At 42.7% G+C, this 19,988-nt stretch overlaps 1 protein-coding gene across 1 annotated transcript in view; it reads left to right on the top strand.

The window, feature by feature from the left end:
* Positions 1 to 19,988, top strand: part of STK32B (serine/threonine kinase 32B) — a 182,542-nt gene that overhangs the window by 51,047 nt on the left and 111,507 nt on the right. The window contains exon 3 of the mRNA XM_075260817.1: positions 3,615 to 3,766. Coding sequence (XP_075116918.1) covers positions 3,615 to 3,766 — 152 coding nt within the window. The remainder of the gene's footprint in view (positions 1 to 3,614; positions 3,767 to 19,988) is intronic.

Below are 19,988 nucleotides of genomic sequence, written 5' to 3'. Positions count from 1 at the left end.
AAACAACACTTGGTTGAACAATGTGGCCTCTTCATTGTTTAGCTCAGTTCATCTACCCATACTCTGCCTACTTAGACATGTTTAGCATATCAGTATGCCTTTAAGAGAGCAAGCCATTTAGAGTTGAGGGCCAAGTTGATATACAACCCTGACTGAGGGAACACTGAGTAGGGGAAGCGAGTCTCTTTCTCCCAGGCCCATACAGACTACCCATTATTGGCCTGATGACGACACCTGTTTGGTGTTGAAACGCATTGCCTTTTATGACCTTGGAACCAATAAACGTATTATATTTTACGCTCATCCTTGTGATTTGATTACCGTTCACCAGTAGTGCTCCATTTTTCCCTGTTTTTCCTCAATTTTCTCCCTGAGAAAGGAGACATATATTTAGCCTCCTCATTTCTTAGCTAGATGGATGAAATAGAGGAGTGAGTATCTCCAACCTAGGAGGTTATGGAGAAAACGGTGACGAGACTGAGCCAGAGCCCTTGGTTAGACTGGTATAGGCCAACTCAAGGACAGCTGAGATGCAGTTCTGCAGTCAGGAGATGGAAATTATCCCTGTTTGTTTGTGAAGAGTGTATCCAAGATGTACCTGTGAGGATAAAATTATATTTGCCTCATAGCTACAACCCACCCGAAACTATTTGGTTTCACCATGTTCCACTTTAGTTAAAATTGTGAGTTACTACCTTTTGCAAACACCCAGTCTTCTGACTCTTGTACCTGCACCTATCATTATGGGCAATTCAACCACTATCAAGCCAGTGAGGCTTAATACTATTAGGACATGCCCTGGGGATACACTGCAGCCAACACTGACACCTTGCAGGACTCCTCAGCAATACCCCAGCCTAGGTGGAGCATTGGAATATCTGGTAGAAATCTTTGTCACTATAACCACAGTGACTGCTACTCCCAACCTCTGGGCCTTCCTTCCAGTGGGCTACTCACCCCTACGTAGTCAAAAATCAGGTAGATGGACCAATTTAAATCTAAAAAGGTCACATCATTTGCCCTTCAGACAGTTTATTGACATGGGTGTCAAGAGTAGACAACACCAGTCTGATTTCTAGATTACTGCTCAGGATCTGGAGTTTTGTACAAGGTTCCAGCCCTGGAAGGAAAATGGAGTGCAGAGGTAGAGCTAGAAGCTCCCGCAACCAAATGCAAAATCTGTAACAGAGCCTCCCCCCACCTAATATTGTGCTATCTTTAGTAGAACCAAGGGACCTTATGGACACACCACCAGATAGTTGTATATCTTGAGGACCAAGTAACTGCTTCTCAGTGCCTAAGGTAATAATGAGAATTTACATAAGAAATATTAACTATAATTCTAATGACACATATACGTGCTGTTCTAGACAGCTATTGAAAAGACTGCAGACGTCAACTGCAATAAAAGCCATCATGGTAGGAATGTTAGATCTGACCCGTAGGAGAGACGGGCACCAAACTAATTGCATAGCAGTGGGAAATCAGATTAAAGAATTGCAAAAGAGAACATTTTTATTTGCACCTTGTGAGACGGACATGTCCAGAATACATCTTACAGAAACCCTTGTAAAGCGATGTTGCAGAATAACAGATTTAGCTAGATTTAGAGTCACGCTGTATTTAGTATCACAGTTGTCATGTGTCTGTATGCTAACCACACAATGAAGATAAAGGCACGCACATGAGATGGATCTTGGAAGGCCCCTTTGCTTTAAGGGGAATCTGCCAAAGATCTAATGTTTACTCAGAGGCTGCTATAGTCTGTCTTGGTGGAAAGGCTCCGAATCCCAGGGGCCCTTTTGGGAATGAGGGCCCTGGGCAATTTCCCAGTTTGCTTCCCCTATCGCTGGTCCTGCCTGGGTCTAGGAGTGGGAAGTTTACACTGTGGGGAAACCTTAAAATGTTGGCACTCTCCTGTCATGATGGCTTTTATGCCAACTTACAGGCCCTATGGGGGCACAGCGATGTGAGGGTTGTACCTAAGTGGTTCATGATAGAGATATTTTCATGGGCATTCCCTTTTACCATTCTTTAGGATGTTGGTGTTTTGGGGGGCCCTTTATATTGGGTGTGAATGATACACAGGAGGCACAGAGGCAGTTGAATGGGAGATCCTTGTGGCGCAGTTTACTTAGGCAATTCTTCCTATCGCGCATAATATAGAGACACAAGAGATATCCACAGATAAGACTCTCTATATACATGAACAGAAGTGTCTGCGCTTCACTCTCTCCTCTAGTCCTGTCTCTTTATACTGTGGTGACCATGAGGAACCACTACTGAGGAAATACAAGCTCATTTCAAGCACGGATACCAGGTCTACTCAATGTGGAGATGTTCTCTTCAGCAGTAGTATGTATATTTTGTAAGCTAGGCGGTCCATTGTCGTAGTACAGCCTGTCTTGGCCCAACTACCACTAAATATAGGACTGAAAGTGCTCTCTAACCTTTAAAAGTTCAACATAAAATTGGGAAAGTAAAAAAAAAAATATATAAAGCTCTACAAAACAATAGAAAACACATATATAGATCATTACTATAGCAATCACATGCAACCTTTTACCCCATGGGTGCCCTTGCGGGTCACTATACATCCTTTGGCTATGCTTGAGATAAGAGGTAATAGAGGTTCCCTTTCCTTGGCTGGAGACTCCCGTTCATCTGGTCCTAATCAAAGGCAGAAAGTCGCCATGGAATGCAGGTGCCGGAAAATGGCGGCCAGAAAATGAACTGGAATGCCTCTTTATTTTCTGCTGTTTGAACGGTCCTTAAGGGCCTCTTCACACGGTGTAAGCGCTCGGCTCATTCCGAGCCGTACACACGAGCGCTTCTAAACACTTTCCATTCACTTCAATGGGAGCGCACGTAAAGCCGGCTTTACGAGCGCTCCCATTGAAGTGAATGGGAAGTGTTTAGAAGCGCTCGCGTGTACGGATCAGAATGAGCCGAGCGCTTACGCCGTGTGAAGGGGCCCTAACAGTAAGGGTGCATTCAGACTACGTAACGCCGGGCGTGTATGAGAGCCGTACACGCCGGCATTACGGCAGACTGCCGAACACTTCTCATTCACTTCAATGGGAGCGCTCGTAAACGCCGCTGTTACGAGCGCTCCCATTGAAGTGAATGGGAAGTGTTCGGCAGTCTGCCGTAATGCCGGCGTGTACGGCTCTCATACACACCCGGCGTTACGTAGTCTGAATGCACCCTAAGGGTGCATTCACACGCTAGCAGAAAAAGGAACCCATTGAAGTCAATGGGAGGCTTTTTTTTTCAGCGCTGAAATTCCACACCAAATTCAGCGCCATTGTCCTCCGTGTGAATGCATCCTTACATAGTACAAAGATTAAGGTGTTGCCCAAAACAAAGCAACATAAGTCTATAAATGACAATAAAAGGTTCACATGGTTCATTGCTCTGTGATGGAAACTTGGAGAAAGAAGTCCATGGTCTGACATCACTGTCTCCATCTCAGATGACACCCGCAGATGACATCATCTCATATCAACCAATGACATTTGCAAGCTATCTATACATGCTACCACTACAGCTATATACTGTATATACACTATATATACACTACATTTATACATTATGTGCCGTCTATCTTCCAGGTATGCATTGTACAGAAGCGAGACTCCAAGAAGATGTACGCCATGAAATATATGAACAAGCAGAAATGTGTAGAAAGAGATGAAGTGAGGAATGTCTTCAGAGAACTTCAGATCATGCAGTGCCTTGAACACCCCTTTCTGGTAAATCTATGGTATGTCAATATTTCTTCCTTTTGTCTGTTGTGTACAGTGCTGTGCAAAAGATTTAGGTGAATATGGAAAAGTAATAATACTTTCAGAAGTAGAAGTTGTCAATTAACAAAATGAAGAAAAAAGAAATCTAAATTCCATCAATATTTGGTGTGACCTTTGCACTTTGTTTTCCATCAATTCTTCTCGGTACTTGCAGACAGTTTGTGAAGGAGCTCGGCAAGGAGGTTGTTCCCGCCATCTTGGAGGACTGAGTACAGATCTTCTGTAGATGTAGGCTTGCTCCAATCCATCTGTCTCTTCATATAATCCCAGACAGACTGGATGATGTTGAGATGAGGGCTCTTTGGGGGCCATATCATCACTTCCAGGACTCTTCGTAGTTCTTTAGAGATGATGACTGTTAGAGATTATTTTCCAAGAAGTCACCAATGGGTCTCAACCAACCCTACATGTGTAAGGCAAAAAAGTTCTCTTTATTCCTTAGTAAGGAATCCTTACCAGTTTTTGGAATTGTTGGATCTAGTTACTACCAAATGTATATTTTATGGATACAGATGTGTAAATAAGCTTTGCTTGGCAAAATCCACCCGAGTGTTTGTTTTTAGATTCTGCGAATTTGCAGAAAACTGTATGATGAATGTTAAAATCTGATTCAATTCATGCAGAGACACGAAGGCGGCTGGATGGGGATAAATTAAGCATTACGCTACACAAAGCACCCTGCCACTGAAACTCATTTTTTGGGAGATGAGTTTTATTTTACAGTATGTGGGGAAATGAGAATTTGACAGGCTAATCTTTTTTTAATTGCCTTACAATTTCCTGTGGTAAATTTTATTTTATGTGCACAGTATAGCCAAGGTAGACAAGGACAAGGGGAATGGAGGAACAAGGGAGGCTTCACTGTAATCAAAAAGCACAGTGATAAAGGGGCTGCCATGAGCTCCGTAACATATTAAATATCACATTTCAACAATATTTTTTTTTAACTAAAACACCAGTCTTTAGCTTACATTCTGATACTTTCATTTACAGTTTGGTTATGGTCTTACCAAAGTGCAATATGCATATGTATATGAGAAGATATGCTTGCTGTAAAGATATGCTTGCTCACTTTTAAAGGGAACCTGTCACATGGAAAAAGCTAAGGCTAATGTTGTAGAGCAGGAGGAGCTGAGCAGATTGATATACACACTCATAGACCTATCTGCAGCATGTTATAGAGCAGGAGGAGCTGAGCAGATTGATATACACACTCATAGACCTGTCTGCAGCATGTTATAGAACAGGAGGAGCTGAGCAGATTGATATACACACTCATAGACCTGTCTGCAGCATGTTATAGAGCAGGAGGAGCTGAGCAGATTGATATACACACTCATAGATCTGTCTGCAGCATGTTATAGAGCAGAAGGAGCTGAGCAGATTGATATACACACTCATAGATCTGTCTGCAGCATGTCATAGAACAGTAGGAGCTGAGCAGATTGATTCACACACTCATAGACCTGTCTGCAGCATGTTATAGAGCAGAAGGAGCTGAGCAGATTGATATACACACTCATAGACCTGCCTGCAGCATGTTATAGAACAGGAGGAGCTGAGCAGATTGATATACACACTCATAGACCTGTCTGCAGCATGTCATAGAACAGTAGGAGCTGAGCAGATTGATACACACACTCATAGACCTGTCTGCAGCATGTTATAGAGCAGAAGGAGCTGAGCAGATTGATATACACACTCATAGACCTGTCTGCAGCATGTTATAGAGCAGGAGGGGCTGAGCAGATTGATATACACACACTCATAGACCTGTCTGCAGCATGTTATAGAACAGGAGGAGCTGAGCAGATTGATATACACACTCATAGACCTGTCTGCAGCATGTTATAGAGCAGGAGGAGCTGAGCAGATTGATATACACACTCATAGACCTGTCTGCAGCATGTTATAGAGCAGGAGGGGCTGAGCAGATTGATATACACACACTCATAGACCTGTCTGCAGCATGTTATAGAGCAGGAGGAGCTGAGCAGATTGATATACACACTCATAGACCTGTCTGCAGCATGTTATAGAGCAGGAGGGGCTGAGCAGATTGATATACACACACTCATAGACCTGTCTGCAGCATGTTATAGAGCAGGAGGAGCTGAGCAGATTGATATACACACTCATAGACCTGTCTGCAGCATGTTATAGAGCAGGAGGGGCTGAGCAGATTGATATACACACACTCATAGACCTGTCTGCAGCATGTTATAGAGCAGGAGGAGCTGAGCAGATTGATATACACACTCATAGACCTGTCTGCAGCATGTTATAGAGCAGGAGGGGCTGAGCAGATTGATATACACACACTCATAGACCTGTCTGCAGCATGTTATAGAGCAGGAGGAGCTGAGCAGATTGATATACACACTCATAGACCTGTCTGCAGCATGTTATAGAGCAGGAGGAGCAGAGTAGATTGATATACACACTCATAGACCTGTCTGCAGCATGTTATAGAGCAGGAGGAGCTGAGCAGATTGATATACACACTCATAGACCTGTCTGCAGCATGTTATAGAGCAGGAGGAGCTGTGCAGATTGATATACACACTCATAGACCTGTCTGCAGCATGTTATAGAGCAGGAGGAGCTGAGCAGATTGATATACACACTCATAGACCTGTCTGCAGCATGTTATAGAGCAGGAGGAGCTGTGCAGATTGATATACACACTCATAGACCTGCCTGCAGCATGTTATACAGCAGGAGGAGCTGAGCAGATTGATATACAGTGATGTGGGAAAAGATTCAGAATAGTCTGTCATATATTCATTGAAATCTCTGCTCTCTCTATGGTGAGAAGTCAAGGAGGCGGTCCTATCAACTATCTGTGTACGGACAGTCATAGAGTGGAGACGGTCCATTCATGTCAGGGCTAGGCTCAAATATTTCTAGGGCCATAGGATACTGATCGCTGTCCCTTCCATATTATTCAGTAGTTGATTTCTACATCTTTTTTTGCAGTCTTTCAGCTATATGTTATAGAATAGCCCTGTGAACCCTATAGATTTGGTTGCCTCTAAGGCCTAATGCACACATCAACATTTTTGTTTTTTTTATCGATAGCACACACACTGATTCATTTCTTTCGCTCCATGCACTTGATTATGATGTTCACAGGTCAAGGCAGTGGCCATGAACCTGGACTACAAAAACTCAGGAAATATCCTATTTCGGGAAGATCGAACTGGTTCTAACAAGTGATACAAATTTTTGGGGTTCGCCACTAACAAACCACTATTATAGCTTGGGGTCTGAATAGAGTAAAATATGGAGGCCCAGCAGGACTGGGTAAACATAAAGGTCCTACTCACTTCTCCTGGGCTGCGTTGCTGGTCCACATCCTCTTCAGGCCTCTTCTAGCCTCTGGGAATGATGTCCGTAACCATGTAGGACACAGGCGTCAGTGGTCCCCCAAGGTTCGTGGCATCACCTAGGCCCATAAAGGTGACTGAAGATAAGTAGAAGTGTTTATTATGTTTCTGTACCTCCACTTATTATACTCTGGGGTTCTACATCATGAAACCTTGCAAATATTCGTGGGATAAATCTCATGAGTCTTGCCCAACTCTCATTCTATTACAGTGTGTTTTGCCATCCAAGTTCATTCAATAAAATACATGGGTCCCTTGATGCCATCCATCTGCTGTATGTTCCATTTTTCACGTCCTCTGAGGTTGTGTGCATGCAGCCCTAGTCATTCAGTCATTTCACTTTATAAAACCATCTTTTTTTTTTTTTACTTGTGTTTACTTCTTCCTGTTAACAATGTATGTTCTAATAATATTCACAGGATACAAAAAGATATAGATAAGAGATAAGATAGTGCAGCCAGCAATAGAAACACTAATAGGTTCTTCTGGGATATGAAGCCTTAGAGCTAGACAAGAAGGAATCTCCATCTGCTACATGAAGAACTGTATTCTCTTATCTTCTTAAAGACGACCTGTCCCCAGAACCAAGTATATCAACCCAGCCCCACACCTAGATCCTAGCGTCACCTAAGCTGTCTTTTCTCCTTGTGAATTGGTGCCTCCATTACCGCCAATGTCAATATGCAACTAAGCTCTTTGGAGCAAGGAAGGTGTTGCTATTGCTCCAAAGAGGTAAATGACAAGACAATGCCCTCATTGTTCCAAATAGCTCATTTGCATATTGACAAACGCAGCAATATCCCTGCAATGGAGGCAGCGATTCACAGGGATTCAGGTGACCCTAACCTATCTATCTGTCGGGCTGGGTTGATATGCTGGTTCTGGTGTCACTAACCTATCTATCTGCAGGGCTGGGGTGATATACTGGATTCTGGTGACCCTAACCTATCTATCTGCAGGGCTGGAGTGATATGCTGAGTCTTGTGACCCTAACCTATTTATCTGCAGGGCTGGAGTGATATGCTGGTTCTGGTGACCCTAACCTATCTATCTGCAGGGCTGGGTTGATATGGTGGGTTCTGGTGACCCTAACCTATCTATCTGCTGGGCTGGGTTGATATGCTGGGTTCTGGTGACCCTAACCTATCTATCTGCAGGGCTGGGTTGATATGGTGGGTTCTGGTGACCCTAACCTATCTATCTGCAGGGCTGGGTTGATATGGTGGGTTCTGGTGACCCTAACCTATCTATCTGCAGAGCTGGGGTGATATGCTGGGTTCTGGTGACCCTAACCTATCTATCTGCAGGGCTGGGGTGATATGCTGGGTTCTGGTGACCCTAACCTATCTATCTGCAGAGCTGGGGTGATATGCTGGGTTCTGGTGACCTTAACCTATCTATCTGCAGAGCTGGGGTGATATGCTGGGTTCTGGTGACCTTAACCTATCTATCTGCAGAGCTGGGGTGATATACTGGGGTTTGTAACAGACTCCTTTTAAGATGTTATCATTGTGGTTGTTTGTATGATACTCTTTTGTATGTTGAGATTTGTGCGTATGAATTTAGTTTACCACATAGACTCTTGTATGGTCCTGACTTGTGTCTTCAGGGTATGTTCATCTGCACATGAGTTTTTGTACTGCTTGTACGGTACATGGCACGTTCAGAGGTCTATCTGCAATGCTTTTAGGATGCATTAAGAAAATTGATCTTGTACATTAACACCACAGTTAATGCAATGAACAATCTTTCTGGAAAACCTTTTCTTGGATGTACACAACTGGTGGACCCCAGATCGTGCATCAGAAGATGAAAAACTCATTGGACATTCCCTGTATTGAAACCCATCCCAATACAGTGCAGCTTTCTCCATTAGACCTTCTATTAGTATAACATAACTTGTGCTATGTACATGAGAGCAGGGTCAACAGTCTGTTAATTGTAAAAGGGCAGCTCAGCCCAGGCTACTTGTGTCCAGGCCCAAATGGTGACATCACTGTATTGTAAAAGAGGGTTGTCCATTCTCATGAAATATTATATGACTAGATTACAATGGTGTAAAATAAAGCAATAAAGCTGTGTAAAGCAGTAACATTAACTGGTCCCCTATTGATTTCTTTCCTTCCTGCTGCAATGATCATTTAACTTTAAAAAATGAATAGTACAGGTAAATATAAGAAACTCTTTAATATATGTTATTAAAGAAATCTGTTTCCTTCTCCACTTATTAGGCTGCTCTCTTCCTTTTTGTCTTCATTTAGAGTGTTTATCTTTATAGAAAATGTATTCAGCTTCACACACAGAAGTCTGTGGACTTCTGTGGAGAGCACAGCATAGAAGAAGTTAGCAGATGCAGTTATTTTTGTGTCTTTTTCAGAAACCCCCTCCATGCTCCATAGACTTCTATGTAAGTAGTAACTTAGCATGATAAGTGGAGAAGGAAAAATATTAATTAATTATTAATAAGATATTTTACTAAATTTCTTATTTTCACCCGTACTATTCATTTATGAAAAGTTGACATATAATTGGAGGCACACTGTAACGGATTTGATTCCGGGCTATTCCAAGGAGTGAATTTTTCGAGTTATCTGTTCTTCCTTTTATACTATTAAACCATTAGTCTTCATTAATTTTGGATGACTGGAAAAAGACAGGAACTCCGAGGCTTCGGACCAGAAATGATAAACCATGGTCAGAAAAGTTGCCAATCAAAGCCAAAAGCTTAGAATACAGAAAACTTTGTTACAGAAAGCAAAGATTTGCAGCTTAACGTCAATGACAGAGAAATAATCAGACATGTAAAATTCAGCATGTCCAATCCTTCTCTCCCTCACCATTTTCTGTTTAAGGTGAATCAGGACACACCCATATACTTTAAAAATGGTGGGTTTGGCCAACATTTAATGTTTATAGGGTTATACAGTGGGTGCCCAACTCTTCAAACAGTTAAATAATGGCTGACAGCCCGATTGTTACACTAGTGGTCAGGTGACCTCTACAGCCAATCATAGTCTTCATCAGTCACCTGTTGTTTGTGTAAAGGTCACTTCAAAGGTCATTGATTGACACTTGACCACAAATGACCAGTTGCGGTCCAACAATGATCTGGTCCGCCAGCACTGGAACGGTAGAGCTATGAATTATGTGTTGTATCTTTTTAATTTACAAAATTTCTAGTCATTATTGCGACTTTTTGACAAGTCAGATAATTACTTTGTGGTCTTTAACCCTTTCCCAAAATCAATTGTAATATTAAATAAAATATAGAGGTGTATTATACTATGGAGACTTGGCAGCAATGTTCGCGATCTATGCCCGCACTGATCGTAGGCATTAACCCTTCTGATAACTCAGTGGGTGAGGGGTCATTTTATTAGCTATGGATGGTGAACATTTCTAGACGGAAAGCAGAGGCTCCTCTTTGATAAAAAAGAAAGAAAGCATATTTGTCTTAGATTGTCCTAATAAATTATTCATTTTTCTTATACCTATATGCAATTTCCAGTTCCCTTATGATTTCTTACAGTGAATTAGCCAAGAACACAATTTAACCACCTGGGTTTCTAACAGCGTGTTCCCGCAGGGAGAGCTTCCCTGAGTCAGGATTTCAGAGGCTACAGCTGTTCTTTCCACTAATCCTTCACTTTACCTCTGGGAAAATATAGAACACTACAAATATATATATACCGATCAGCCATAACGTTAAAACCACTGACAGGTGAAGGAAATAACTTCGATTATCTGGTGATACCTAATGGCATGTGTCAAGGAGCGAGATGCATAAGGCAGTAAGTGAACAGACCGGTCTTGAATTTCAGGTGTATAGATATAGGAAAAATGGTCAAGCATAAGGATCTGAGCAAAGGCCAAATTGTGATAACAAAACAACTTGGTCAAAGCATCCCTAAAATGGCAGGTCTTGTAGGGTTTATGCAGTGGTTAGTCTGTGAACCTGTGATATGGCAGCCTACGAGGCAGCTGATCTCCATGTTCAGGAAGGTATCTACAGAGAGTGTATAGTGGACATTAACACCAACAGAGAAGGAGAGCGGAATGGAGTAAGCCCCAGAACCAACGTAGGGACAGAGACAGTGGTGAACCTAGCCTCTCTGCTGCCTGAGGCGGACGATCAAAAGGCAGGGCGGGGGGATTTTCATCTTTTGAACGTCCACCTCAGGTAGCAGGGGGGGGGGGGGGGGGGGTTGCTAGTGGTAACATAATAGAGAATACAATGCAGTAATATTTTGTGCGGTAGGCCTGATAGGATACTCCTATCAGGCTTTGGGCCTGTCACGCCTGGGACATTACCATACAGACCCAAAGCCTGCACTAGCAGTAACAGGCTTTTACTACTAGCACAGGCTTCGGCCCTGTATGGTACTACTAGCGCAGGCTTAAGACCTGTATGATAATGTCCCAGACTCCTTGACGTCTGGGACATTACCATACAGGCCCGAAGCCTGCTAAGATTAATATCGGATCCTGGAGAGGTGAGTAAAACTTTTATCATGTTCCCTCACCTCCCCTGGGATTCTGATTATTATACCTGGGGGTCTGAAAAGACCCCCCAAGTATAATAATAGCGGTAGTGGGTTCACAGCCTGGGCCCAGGCCTACTCACAGCCAATTCCCATGTCCTATAGTAGAAGGGGAAGCGGGGGCGGCAGTGAGTATGCAGTGGAGTATGTAGGTAAATAGGTTGCTACCTGCTTGCGATACTCCAGCAGGTAGCGGCCTATTATAAAATAAAACAAAAAAAGTATTTAACTTACCAATCTCGCCACTGCTCCCACTGCCGCCGCCTCTTCACTGCACCTGGCAGCATGATGACGCCACCTGCGCTGAGATGCAGAAGTCTAAACCAGCGCAGGAGAGGGCTGCTCGGGTTCTTTTCAGAGCGGCCCTGTCCTGCACTAGTTTAGAAAAAAAAAAGGTAAAAAAAAAATCTGATTGCCGCAGCTGCCGCCCCCTCCGGACTGCAGCTTGAGGCCACCGCCTCACCTCGCCTCATTAAAGGTGCAGCCCTGGACAGAGAGACAGAGGGACTGGAGTGCATGTAAGTCAGCTGAAAAGAGGAGAGTACCTGCCCATAACCAAACGGTTCCAGCATGGGTCTCACATCAAGCCCTTGTCTGTATGGACTGTATGGACATATAGTCTTACAAGGTTAGGTAAAGTTATCACACAACAATCAAGGAAGAGCCTACAGTGTCATAACGTTGGCCTGTTCAGCCAGAGTAACCAAAGATTGCAATGTTATTGTGTCCTTAGCTAACAGGAGAACCCCAAGTAGTTCTTGAGAGTATAGAGGTATATGGCAGACTTATAAAAACCAAACAATTTGTGATGTTCAGGTTGAACCTGGCTCATGACAAGTCAATTTGGCCATTTCGATTTGCTACCCATGAACCATTACAACACTCTGGAGTCTTTCCAGACTAAAGAACATATTAAGCAGAGTCCCGGAGGAGGCCACTCTTTTGGACTCCATAACAGCATCCAGTACAAGTCCCCTTTCTTTTTCATTCTCTTCTGCCCTCCCGAATGACATCAATAGTCCTAGTCCATAGTCGACATTATAACGCTCAGATGCAAGTTCAAACCGAAATGTAACTGTTGGACAAACCTTATGAAGTTGTAAATATTCCCAAGATGAATCTCTTTAGATTAGTCCAAAACTAATAATCTCATTTTTTGTACATTATGTAGATTGGGGAGAGGAGAGGAAGCCGGAGAGCTAATACACACTAGACTGAAGACAGGATCTACTGAAATTATCTGTGTTCTTTGGCAAGCTACTGCATTTTATCTTCATTGACTATGACATATCTATATACAGTATCATCTGTATATCATAAACTGTGCATACATTACTGTGACCTATAGATAACTCAATGCTATGTATGAGTAAGAAACCAAACTATAATTGTGGATGAGACTCCATATCATCAATGTAATTTAGTATTTCTAAACCAGGTTTAATAGATGACAAGGTCAACGAGAATGTGCAAGTACATGAGTAGATGTAAAGACAAGACTGTTATATCTTGGCAGCTGATTCATCAAACCTTCCAGAAACCATCTTGTTATATAAGCAATATTGGTAGTGCTGAGAGCAAGAAAATAATGTGAGGTCCTCTGAAGATGTTGGGAGAAGCCCCTCCAGTGGTGGACGAGTGCTGGTAAATTATTCATACTGGGAGGTGTTGCGTTTTCCACATTTACAAGATACAAAATGAGGATAACTAGACAAGCATCCATGTATAGTGACATAATACTAAAGAGACAATAAATCTAACTAAACTGATTCCACTGGAGTTGGATTTTTTTCTCTAGCCCTCACCATTCCCAAGCAATCAATGTTGTTATTTTTTGCACAATTATGGTCTAAACTGATAGGTGGGCAGAGTATAATTGACCCCCTCCACCTACATCCCCAGTTTAATGTCCACCTCCAGCTGCCCCCACAGTATAATGTTCCCTTCCAGGTTCCCCCAGTTCAGTGTTCCCCTCTAGTTGCCCCCATAGTTTAAAGTTCCCCTGCAGTTTCCCACACAATATTATGTCCATCTCCTATCAAACATACAAAAAAAAAAAAAAAAAACCAAAACGCTAATACTCTACTCACCTGTCCTCCCTCCCCCGCTGTCTCTGGTGCAAAATCTTCAGGGAGCTTCTGGCACAATATAAGTGATGTCATCACTTCACACCTGTAGCTCCTGGAGTTTAGATGGGATAAATGGTGAAGCAGGGAGTGGACAGCTCCCTGCTTCACCATTGTCTTCAGCTTATTGGTGTCCTGAGGAAACCGATGAGTTGGAGTTGGGGCAGACTGGACCCACTGCCTGGAACAGCAAATGCAGGACTGCTTTTGCTGTAGCAAGGGGGCCCCTGCTACCATAGAACATGGTGCAAGTACACCATTGGCCTTCCAGGTTCACTGATACACATTTGATTACCTGATAGAAGGGATGGAGCCTGATACAAAAATTCTAAGGACACAAAAGGAAGGTTCCATGTCTCATGTACCACTCCCTAATGTGTGCACCATGAATAACCCATAATAATCCTGCCTATGATGACAATGAGATGAATGTGACCAGTTATCACTAATGTGACGTTATGTACTGCCGAGCTTCTACTGTATGTAACAATCAATCAATTATATATGGCAAAACCTATAGATTTTTTCTTAGATGTTAAATCAAGCCATAATAAGCTTATGATATATGGCATACTGTAGGTACATGTACCAAGAACCCTTTGGTGAGGTCTGACTTAACCCCTTTGATACTAGATTGCTGAAATTCTGACATAATATTCGAAGCAGATACTGTGACACATTTTTGTTAACCATTTTTCATAATTTAATAACTGTAAACAATGTTTATTTTAACAATATCTATAGTGTGCTTATGTACTAAGATAATATGTTAATGATCATAACTTGTGATCAATAAAATGTTTCCCCACAGAGTTGGATCGGGACGTTTCTGGGCAATGATCCAGAGACAGCAAGAGATTAAACATGCACACAGAGATGTCATAATAAAAAGATAATAAACACAGTGATGTCACAGTGCAGGGATAATACACACAGTGATGTCACAGTACAGAGATAATACACACAGTGATGTCACAGTACAGAGATAATACACACAGTGATGTCACAGTACAGGGATAATACACACAGTGATGTCACAGTGCAGGGATAATACACACAGTGATGTCACAGTACAGGGATAATACACACAGTGATGTCACAGTACAGGGATAATACACACAGTGATGTCACAATACAGGAATAATACACAGTGATGTCACAGTACAGGGATAATACACACAGTGATGTCATCAGTAGCATACCTACCAGGGTAGCAGCAGTAGTGGCTGCCAAAGGGGCTGGGACATTAGGGGACCTGGCGGGCCCCTGATGTTTTGTTTTTATAGGTCCGATCTACTGTTCACTGATTTGTGTAGTAGACAGTACATGGAGCCAGAAGCAGTGGCCAGGTACCAGTACTGCAGTTCAGCTTCCATTGTGCTCTCTGCACTGTATGGTATACAAACTGGAGGCCGAGCCAAATAGCTTCCTTAGTCTATGGAAGGGACAGGAATAAAAAAAAAACATGCATAACCTCTTTAAACTTAATGCTATGATTCAGGATCAAAAGTGTATTCATGGGTGAACCTAGGCTCTCTGCTGCCTGAGGCAAACTATGTTGTGATACCAATGGACTAACAACACAGGAATGACTGAATTTTTAATCCTATTTGGAGAAAGGCTGTATATTGGATTATCAGTAATGTAACACTGATGTAAGCATTGTACCGCACTTAGTTATAGGCTGCTCCTCTTCTATGTAACAATCATTAGAACAAGGATTAACTCAACATAATCATTTGCGCACAAGGAAACACCTATAGATTCTTATTCTTAGAGGTGAAGTGTATTCATAAGGAGATTCTGATGTGATATACAAACAAGCAAGAAGATCCCTTTTGTAAAGTATGTGAGCTCAAACCATCCCAGATTTCCTGAATTATTTAACCCCTTTGACACTGGTTGTAGATTTCTGGTACTTGAAATGTGGCATGATATTCTAAGCAAAGAGACAGTCAGATCAGGAGTATCTAGGTTTTTCTAACTTCATTATTATAAAATATGTTGGATCAGTGATCTATAGCACTAAAATAACAATCAATTAAAATATTCCTAAACATTATGTTCCTAAAGTAATAGGGGCATGTACATTGAAGCTTCAAGCGCCAAACCCCGATTCGAAATGTACAACAGTGCTCTAATACATCAAAGTAACTGTACTGGTACAATACAAATACAGGGATAAGAGACACAATGATGTCATAGTACAGGGATTAAAACTACAGTGAAGTCACAGCACAGGCAAAATAAATGTAATGATGTCATAATACAGGGATAATAATGTCACAGCATATGTATATGGAACAGTGATGTCACAGTACAGGGATAATACACACAGTGATGTCACAGTACAGGGATAATACACACAGTGATGTCATAGTACAGAGATAATACACACAGTGATGTCACAGTACAGGTATATTATACAGGTATGTTAAATTCACTGATGTCGCAATACAGAGACCATAAAAAGTAACAGGAATATTAAGCTTAGTGATGTAACAGGACATGGTAATAGCAAAAGTAAAGTAAAAGCACAGAAATAATGGTGTGAGTGCTTGTGTTAGTAATGTATCAGTATACAGAAACAGTACAGACAATTCTAGACATCAATGACAAACCTGTCTATCTGCGACTACTGCCAGGTTCTTCTGACTGCATACAGATTGATATAGCTTGTACTGAATATAACAAGAGCTGTACGCATCTGTATGCAGTAATCTTCTGCTAGTGCTGTCTGCTGGATAACAGAAGTTATTCATTTTTAAGGTGTTTCTTGCTGTAGTAAGTTATTGCAAATTGTGTGAACCCTAAAACCGCTCTAGAATGGAGATGCCATAACCATGTAACAGCCTTGCAAAATACCACGCGCCGCCTATAATACTGTTGTCTTATGTGGCAAAGCAGCCACCAATCCAAAGAATGAGTGTCTCTCTCCATTGAAAGTCTGCGGAACTGATGGAGATAGTTCAATGATGTGGTTGGCTTTCTCCATTGGTCCTGCAGACTTTGTGCACTGCTTTTCTGGGACTAGGCGGCACTCTTGAGACAACTCTTTTAAAGAGGACCTTTCACCATCTCCACCAACCCGGTTATGTTTGCCGCACCATATTGGGAGGTATAGTTTCCTTGTAACATATAATATCATAGATATATATAGTCACTACTTTTAATCAAACAAATGGCAGCCATTAATCTTTTCTGCATTTGCATGGGAATACAATTATCAAGGTAATCATATAACCATTACAAAGGCAAACACATTATGTATAGGAATATCAATCAAATACTTTACACATATAGTAGTCAACTATAGAGGAGTCTAATGTAATTGCCTTCCCTGGTAGCGACATCATCGTACATTACACCCCTTCCAGTGATGAATTTTTGTAATCCTAAAACCACTACTGATGCATGAACAGCGGATTAATGGTGTGTACAGGATTAGAAAAACATGGCTGCTTCTTTAAGAACAGCGCCCCCATGCCTATAGGTTGGGTCTGGTATTGCAGAAAGGGACTAAGCGTCAGATTTACAGTAAGCTGTGGACAGATGTGACAGTGGCTTTTGAAGAATGCAGATATGTTTTTTTCCTGTAAAATCTATTTAAGCATCATATTAAACAAGTCTATAGAAGAGATTACTGTTTGTGTATTCCAATACTGTATCCTTAAAGGGGTTGTCTGGAGGTTAGATAAAAATGGACAACAGACAGGGGATGTCTTTAAAAAAATAACAGCTGCATACCTCCTGCACCCTGCTGTACATGTTTATTGACAAGGCTGTAGTGGTGACATCACATCAATGGCATGTGATCGATGCAGGCTATCAATGGCCTCACTGAGTACTTGGTTTGAGCAATATATATATATATATATATATATATATATATATATATATATATATATATATATTTATATATATTGTGAGAAAGTCCCAGCCAGGCAGCTAAAGGGTGTTTGGTAAAGGCCCACACCAGGGAGGTCAGCTGGGTAATCAAGGCCTGATAATAGTCTGGGTGTGAGGACTAGGAGCTGTGGCACCACACTGACAGAGCTGACCTCTCCATACCAAACCTACAAAGCAGGTACTGTGCCACCTGTTGTTGTTGTTGCCATGGTGGCAGACTGGTAGCCAGTCTCCTGTATAGTCAGGGAAAAGTTTCCTTATGTATAAGTTAGTTCTCAGCCGAGAAGGTTTTTGTTTTGGTTGAACTTGTGTGCAACCCAGTGTCTGTGTCCCTGTTTCCTGCACTGCTACAAGCATCTACCTGAGCGATTCCCCACAATATATACATATGTACACATATACACTAGTAGGAATCATCTAACAGGGTGGGGGTGAGGAATGACAGAGTGCACACAAGCAGCAGGCTTTATAGTCTTTGAGGTCTCCGTGGTTTCATTACTCAACACTTTTTAATGTGTTCGGTGTTCCGTTGGGGGGGGCCCAAGCGGACTCCTTGAACGGAATACCGAATTCAGATGTGCACTGGACCTAATCGGTAGTACAGGAAAGTCCGAGGGACATTTTGTGGCTTTCTGTTTCTTCCTGATATACTCTCTCCTATTAAAAAAAATAATTTTTACAGCCTTTATGAATTTCCCCTAAATGATGCAGATACAAATACAAATACATTACCGAAGAAAAAACATTTGGTGTTGCCAAAGCAAAGAATGGTTGGGGGTGGGGTAAGGGTGTGTTTATGGGGTGCGTAGGTTGGAGTTTGGTTGGGTTAGTGTGTCCTTGGCGTCTCATCGTTCTTGTTTGGGACGTGTGGGTAACGGTGGGTGTGCGGTAGGGAGGTCTTTACGGTCTTTGGGTGGGGGGTTTAATAGTCCATGAGGGGTGGGTGGTCTGATAGTTCAAGCGGTCTTCTCTTTCTCTTGTTTGGTGACAGCTGGACACGTGTTGGGCAGCGATCTTAATAGTGGACTCCTCTTCTCCCAGTAGGATGTAGAGTTTCCCCTTCTCGTCTGCAGATGTGAAGTCTAGGATTTGGCAGAATGTCTTTGGTAGTAGGCGGCCCTCACAGCTGAGTATTTAGTGCAGCTTAGAAGGAAATGGGCTTTGTCTTCTAGGGCCCCTTGGTCGCAGTTTTGACATAGTCTGTTCTCCCGTGGCTTGTACGTCTCCCTGTGTCACCCTGTTTCAATCTCTAGGTTGTGGGTGCTCAGTCTGTACCGGCTCAGGGTTTGTCTGTGTTTGGGGTGGTGTATTTTCTCCAAGTAGGTGGCCATGGTGTAGTCCCTTTGTAGGGATTGGTACATGGTGAGTTTCTTGGAGTTATTTAATGAGTTTCTCCATTCTTCGATGTACTGCTCTCTGTTTGCCTCTGTGGTCGCCTTTATTTGGGCCTAGGTCATCATCTGTTGGTGTTTTTGGTTTGGCGGTTGGTTGTTGTTTGGTTGGGGGGTGTCGGATTTGTTCAGGTCTCTGTGGCTTAGCCAGGTTTGGTGGTGGTAGGAGTCGGGGTTGCTGCCCTGAATGTGTGCCTGGAACGCTAGTGTCCTCTTCTGTCTTCTGTATGGTGAGCCATAGGGGGAACCTGCCTAGCTCTGCCCTGCAAGCTGTGTTGGAGGTGTTGCGGTGGACAAGGAGCAGGTATTTGCAGAACTCCAGGTGGAAGTTCTCTGTTGGGCTAGAGTCCCATTTTGGCTGGTCTGGGTAGGTAGCCAGGCCCCAAACCTCACTGCTGTAGAGAAGGATTGGAGCGATGACTGCAGCGAATATCTTCAGACAGACCCTCACCGGTGGTTTGAGGTGGTACAGTTGTCTTCTGATGGCGTAGAAGGTTCTGCAGGCTTTTGCTTTCAGGGTTTCTATTGCTACTTTGAAGCTTCCTGATTGGCTGAGCTCCAGCCCCAGGTAGGTGTAGCTGTTGGTTTTCTCCAGTTCATACTGGAGCCGTTCAGTTCGAATTTAGGGGTGGGGGGCTTTGTTGTGGCCCTTCTTCTGGAGTACCATGATTTTGGTTTTCTTGTGGTTGATGGGGAGGGCCCATGTTGTGCTGAATTTTTCCAGCACTGATAGGTTCTCTTGGAGGTCTTTCTGGGTGGGGGACATGATCAGCAGGTCATCGGCATATAGCAGGAACTTCACCTTCTGGTCGTTCAGGGTGAG

Source organism: Leptodactylus fuscus, chromosome 1 (assembly GCF_031893055.1).
Source record: "Leptodactylus fuscus isolate aLepFus1 chromosome 1, aLepFus1.hap2, whole genome shotgun sequence".
Lineage (NCBI taxonomy): Eukaryota > Metazoa > Chordata > Amphibia > Anura > Leptodactylidae > Leptodactylus > Leptodactylus fuscus.
This window is presented reverse-complemented; position numbering and strand designations above follow the sequence as displayed.